The sequence below is a fragment of the Terrapene carolina genome, unplaced genomic scaffold (assembly GCF_002925995.2).
Source record: "Terrapene carolina triunguis isolate 2854851 unplaced genomic scaffold, T_m_triunguis-2.0 Scaffold193, whole genome shotgun sequence".
NCBI classification, from domain to species: domain Eukaryota; kingdom Metazoa; phylum Chordata; order Testudines; family Emydidae; genus Terrapene; species Terrapene triunguis.
In genome coordinates this window covers 3,935,611-3,941,922 of record NW_020664544.1, presented here as the reverse complement: position 1 = coordinate 3,941,922, position 6,312 = coordinate 3,935,611, and the positions used below count along the sequence as shown (strand labels likewise).

Below are 6,312 nucleotides of genomic sequence, written 5' to 3'. Positions count from 1 at the left end.
TAGTGGGCTACTATGAAATAACTGCCCATAAGGAAAGTTTCTTCCTGACCACAGGCATTCAGACTACAGGCCTTTGGTTTATGCCCTGAAGCATGACAGTTTATTATATAACTTATACATTTTTATCCTACTTAACACAATTTTGCATGTTTTAATTCTCCATCTAAATGTCTAATCCTCTTTTGAACCCTACTAAGATCTTGGCTGCAATAATTTTTGTGGCAATGAGTTACATGGGTTAATTATACATTGTGTAAAGTATATTTGCTTTCCATTTGGAGCCTTTCGCAGTCACTGGATGTCCTCTTGTATTATGAGACAGGTAAACAGGAGTATCCAACTGACCTTCTCTTTGCCAGTTAATATTCTGTATACCCCTAACAGGTGAAAAAAATGTGATTATTTTATAAAGAGACTGAAAGTCCAGGGGAAATCCCCTACCAGATTGTAACCATTTTAAAGAAGGCCAGATTTGGGGTATACACTACATGACAATGTTCCTTTAACCGTATTCCACTGAGGGCAAGAGGAGAGAAATCAACCTTCTAGCTCAAGATCCTGCTTGGAGCTAAAGTTTATCTTCTAAATATCCCTGGAGAGAGAATGTCTGGGCTGATGGCCCATAAAAACTTGGCATGGTTCTGCCTGACTTACCCTATTTGAGAATTTTGGTGTCTTCATGACATAATCAGATGCAGGAAAAGCTTCCCTAGTGGCTAAGTCTGAAGAAGTATAAGTCAGGGTCTAAATGCCACCCAGCATCCATATTTATCCTTAATGGCTATATAAATTCAGCCCATGAGACAGAAAACATTAATTAGACAGACCCTGCCTTTGGCAGTAATCACCGCCAGTGACAGCTGAACCAGCCAGTAGATAAAATATGCACCAAACATGACATCAGAATAAATAGACAAGGACCATGTAAAAACAACACAACAAACTCACCCTGTTTCTTCTAGGAATGCAAATAGCACTCCACACCAGCTTTTGGAGTCTGTTTGGGTGTCTGTCTTTCCTTAATTTTGGGCCCACTCCTGCTCCAGTTAGAGTCAATGGGAGTTATTCAACTGGCTTCAAAGGGAGCAGGATAAAGCCTTTATTTTCTGTAGACTAGTCTTTGGTTCTGATCGCAAAGGATAAGAAAAAGAAAACCTCTAGAGGTCTAATGCTAAAGTCCTTACTCTGGGCCAGAATGTGATACCAGTGAAAATCCTCAGTAGGGGCCTCATCTAAACCCAACTGAAGTAAATTGAAAGACTCCCATTGACTGCAATGGACTTTGGATCAGGCTTTAGATGCATTGATTCCAATAGAGTTACTCTGGATTTATGACAGTGCAACTGAGTTAAAACTCTAGATCTCTGTCCTCACTAAGGTGAAACTTCCATTGTCTTCAGTGAAAAATTTGCTTGAGTTTACTTCAGGTTTTAGCTCTGGGAGAATAACATTTTCCATAATGCTCTTTCCCCACCTCTCCCATTGTAATCTGATCTGGTTTGGCGGCTGTGATGAGAGTAGAAGAGGACCTGGGTTTGGAGGAAGGGATCTGAGGTCTCTCACCCACCCCCACATCTCCCTCAGGGGCATCAGCAAAATAATGTGATTGACCAGAAAGGACAGATGATTGCAGAAGTGCCACTTTACAGGGCATGAGCCTTAGTACAGGCCAGATCTGCTTTGCTCCCTGGACGGGGGGAGATATATTAGCTTGAAGGAGAGAGGGGTAGGGTTCAAAGCAGTGGGGTGGGATGATGAGTGGAGGAGGAAAGGATGCGGCCCAGATTGGGAACTGCTCCTCTTAGATGCCTGAGGTGGGAGGGAAGAAGTCAACACCACACAAAAGACCCCTAACTCGACTGCAGCTTTCCCTACTGACACCCCCCAGGGCTCTGGCACCAAACTGCAGGCCATAATGCACTGCCTCTGCTTCAGGCTCTGCTGTTCCCAGAGGAGTCCTGCACAGTCGCATCCTTGCATTGCCCTGATTCATTTTTTTTCAATGCTCCATTGGGTCTTTTTCCTCCGGTTCCTGTTCCTTTCCAGAGGAGAGCGTTTGCAATAGAATAACGGGAGACTCTAACCCTGAAGACAAGGGAGGTTGCGGGGGCGGGGAAGGAAAAGAAATGTGCTCAGCACTGTTCTGCTTCCACAAAGCCCTCCTTCTCATGGCCAGCAGGTTCCACCTCAGAGTACGTTGTGTGGTTGGTGTGGTTTCGGAACTTCATGGCTGGCCAGTGGTGTGGTCTCCGCTGTGGACAAAGACACAGGTGCATTAAAAGCTAAGGAAGAGGCTTTAATTTGGGGCATGCTGGGAAGTTTGAAACCCAGACCTGAAACAACAGCAATTAACCTGTACAAGAACCCTTCCTTATTAAAAAGGCAACCTCCTGCCGTAAGAGACCATTCCATATGTCACGGAGTACCCTCCTTCTCTAGGAGAAGACCCACTTTCATTAACCAGCTGACTTGTGTAGATCTGCGATCACTTAGGACCAGGGCCGGCTCCAGGCACCAGCGCAGAAAGCAGGTGCTTGGGGCAGCCAATGGAAAGGGGAAGCACGTCTGGGTCTTCAGTGGCAATTCGGCGGCGAGTCCCTCAATCCCTCTCGGAGGGAAGGACCGGCCGCCAAATTGCCGCCAAAGAATGAAGCGGCGCGGTAGAGCTGCCGCTGAAGTGCCGCCGATCGCAGCTTTATCTTTTTTTTTCTTCACCGCTTGGGGCAGCAAAAAAGCTGGAGCCGGCCCTGCTTAGGACAGGTTTCATTGTATTCATATTCCTCAGTGCTGGAACACTATTACAGGAAAAGCGGAGGCCACGTCTAAGCTACGGGAGAAACAGCAGCACAGCTTCAGCACTGCAATGCTGTAGCCCCGTAGCGTAGATGCTTCCTCCATCGACAGAAGGGGTTTTCCCATCAATGTAGGTCATCCACCTCCCTGAGCAGTGGTAGCTAGGTCAACAGAAGAATTCCTCCACTGACCTAGCCATACCTAAACTAGGGTTAGACCAGCTTAACTGCTGTGCTCAGGGGTGTGAAAACATACTTAGGTCAACCTAATTTAAGTGTAGACCAGGCTTTAATCTAGTGTCACATCACTACAGTCCAGTAGGCTAACACTATTGCCTAAAAGGCTAACTCCAAATGAATTAACCACTTAACAGGATTAAAGTGAGGCGAGAGAGGAAATGAGGCCTTTGGTGAAACCAGGCCTCAGGTCCTTCAGAAAGGAAGGACAGTTCAATGGTTAGAGCACTAGCCTTGGACTCGGGAATACCCAGTTCAATTCCCTACTCTGCCACAGATTTCCTGTGTGACATTTGCACAAGTTACGTAGACCCAGATCCAAAAAGGTATTTAGGCTCCTATCGCCCATTGAAATCAATAGAAGTCAGGAGCCTAAATCCCTTTGAGGATCTGGGTCTTAGCCTCTCTATGGCTCAGTTCCCTGTCTGTACAATGTGGATAATAGCACTGCCCTGCTTCATGGGGGGAGTTGTGAGGATAAATATATTAAACGATTGTGAGGCACTCAGCTACTATGGTAAAAGGGGCCACAAGACATCACAGGAAAGAGACAGATTGAGGAATAACAAGGGCTATCAGGAGAAAGGCTGGAAGCCTCCTGTTGCTCACCTCCCCCAAAATAGATCCCATGCTTTTAATTAACCCACTCCTGACTGCCCCAGGTGTCTGTGAAAGCCAAGGAATCATTTGCAAACAGCAGAGAGAGAGAGAGAGAGAACATCAGAGCCCCTGATTATTTGGAAATGAAAAATCTGCATTTAAAACATTCACACCATCAGTTACATCTCGGAGGATAGAACGGCATCTATTATTAAAGCCCATCAGTTTTAATCTCCAAAACCCAACTCAAAAGGAAGCAATCTCGCCTTTGTTACAGCTCCAGTCCAGCTGAGCACTTGGTCTGGAATCTGTGTGTGTTTTGAGCATTTGTGTCAGAGAGAGTGCAAAAGAGAGAAATAAAGTGTGAGTAACTGTGGGTGAGCATGTGAAAGTCTGTGACTGTGTGTGAATGAGTGAAAGAGAAAGGTTATGAGAGAGTGAAAGAGAAAAGCTGGGTGTGTGAGTGAAAGAGAAAGAACCTGTGTTTTAGACATCAACAACTGGAAGCTGAAGATTAGCTGTGACTGTAGGACCATGAAAAGAAACACATAGATTTGAAATATATCAAAGGTCCCCTGCTGCTCCTCTCTCCCCGCTTCCCCAAACGCAGTATAAGTGCAAGGCAGCAAGCTTAATTGAAACATATCTGAATCAAGCCTGCTGAGAGGATTCAGACTGCAACAAAATGTAACTTTAAATGCATAGTCGGTTCCCAAGTCCTAGGTGAGAGAGAGACACACTCCCTCCCCTGCTCCAGAAGTTTAGGATTCCCTGAGGGCAGCTGTACCTAGAGGTAAACTGTCTCTTTCTTATTCATGGCTCAGTACATCCAACTGCATGGCTCAGCATGCGGCAGCTGCACAAATCAATGTGAATGCTGAGGTTAGGCACCCCCAAAAGAGAAGGAAATAGATTTAGAGGCCAGATCCTCAGCTGTGTAACACCACTGAAGTCAATGGAGCCATGCTGATTTACTCCAGCTGAAGATCTGGCCCTCAGAGTCCATTGAGTCAGTACTCAAGCCTGCTGGGTCCTGCAGAGGACTTCATACAACAGGCCAGCAAAAAGCTGGGGGACTGGGACATGTCTCCCTCATTTCAGGTGACTGTACCTCTGTTGATGATAGCAAAGGAAGAGAGAGCCGGTCTGGGACGAGATCTGTCCACTCACCTCAATGAAGAACAAGGCAGCGTTGGAGGTGGGGTGGCTGCTGATGTAAATTACAGGAAGAATAATGGCTGCAATGAGCAGGACGGCCAGGACTATCCCCACGATGGTCCCGGTGTGAATCGGGGTTCCGCCTGTCTTCGTGGGAAGGTCATTTTTCACTCCTGAAAAGGGGATCATGATAGAGGGTGGGAATGCAGGGAGAATGGCTGGGATCACTGAGAGTCAGAGAAAGCACACAGAACTGGGAACAAGGGGAGAGACTTAGGCTTTGTCCACACTACTGTTGGATAACTTGGATAACCGGGATAACTTATGTCGCTCAGGGGTGTGAATAAGCCACCCCGCTGAGTGACATAAGTTACACCGACCTAAGCGCTGGTGTGGACAGTGCTGTGTTGGCAGGAGAGCTTCTCCTGCTGACATAGCTACCGCTGCTCACTGGGGGTGGATTAATTAAATCAATGGGAGAGCTCTCTCCTGTCGGCTTAGAGTGGCTACACTACAGCCACTTAGAGCTTACAGCGGCGCGGCAGTGAGGAGAGAAGACTTCGGCCACACTAGTATTCATCTTCAACAATGATACAGTGATGTGCATACCAGTGCCCATTGGTGATTACATTTGTCAGGCCTACTCAGTTACATGGGATACACCTCTTGACTGTCCTGTGCATAGTGGTGGCAGCGAGTTGGAAAGGAAAGCCAGACACAGTTCCCCCAGTGCTGCTGTCTTTGCAAAGCCAAGCATGTGGCTGGCTCATAGAGAACAGAAGTGAGCTACTGTGACTATCAAGGAGATCTCTTCTAGCTCAACTGGTAGAGGCCCATGACTCCAGCTGTGCTGTGTGTGTGACTCACCTGCAGCCAATTCACTTATTACAGTGATGCTTGCAATACATTCTCCACATCCTGCTCTTGTGTTTTTTAACACTAAAATAATTCAGATGAAGCAAACTGTCCCCCCCATGGAGTGGGGGGAGTGGCTCCCTTTCAGAGGATGGCAGTATTTGGCTGGAGAGAGGAATGAGCAACAGCTCCCTCAATCTATATTCCTCATGTACCAAAATGCTCATTCTGATGGAAACCCATTAGCCATATGCTGCCTGGTGTCCTTAGCATATCTTGCCCACAGTCCCTTTCATTTCTTAGCCATGAATATTCAATCGCACAGAGGGGAGAAGGGAGCAGAGCCATGGAGGGTGATTCCAGCACAGATTAGTATTGACATTACCAGACGTTCAAGAAGCAATTTGGCTGAAATTGAGAAGGTCTCAGATTTCAAAGGCTTTGTGCTTACAGAGGGCCCAATCCTGCACCTAGGATAGTCAGTGGGATTTTATCATTAACCTCTATGAGCAACTTTAGCATAAGTGGGATGGACTTGTGGTTTACATATACACCTTCCACAAATGTCTAGGGATGCTGGTGCCACAGCACTGGCTGTGAACTATACATCACAGCAAGAAGCATTGTGACAGTCCTCAGACCCCAGTCATAACAGCACTATGATAACCTA

The 6,312-nt window shown here is 46.6% G+C and overlaps 1 protein-coding gene across 1 annotated transcript in view; it reads right to left on the bottom strand.

Annotated features, from left to right (window-relative positions):
- Positions 1-1,647: 1,647 nt before the first annotated feature.
- The window catches only part of PLXDC1 (plexin domain containing 1), a 44,928-nt gene continuing 40,263 nt past the window's right edge, over positions 1,648-6,312 (bottom strand). The window contains exons 13-14 of the mRNA XM_026654755.2: positions 4,800-4,960; positions 1,648-2,252 (exon numbers count right to left, since the gene is read on the bottom strand). Of these exons, the coding sequence (XP_026510540.1) occupies positions 2,133-2,252; positions 4,800-4,960 (281 nt within the window). The 3' untranslated portion in view covers positions 1,648-2,132. The remainder of the gene's footprint in view (positions 2,253-4,799; positions 4,961-6,312) is intronic.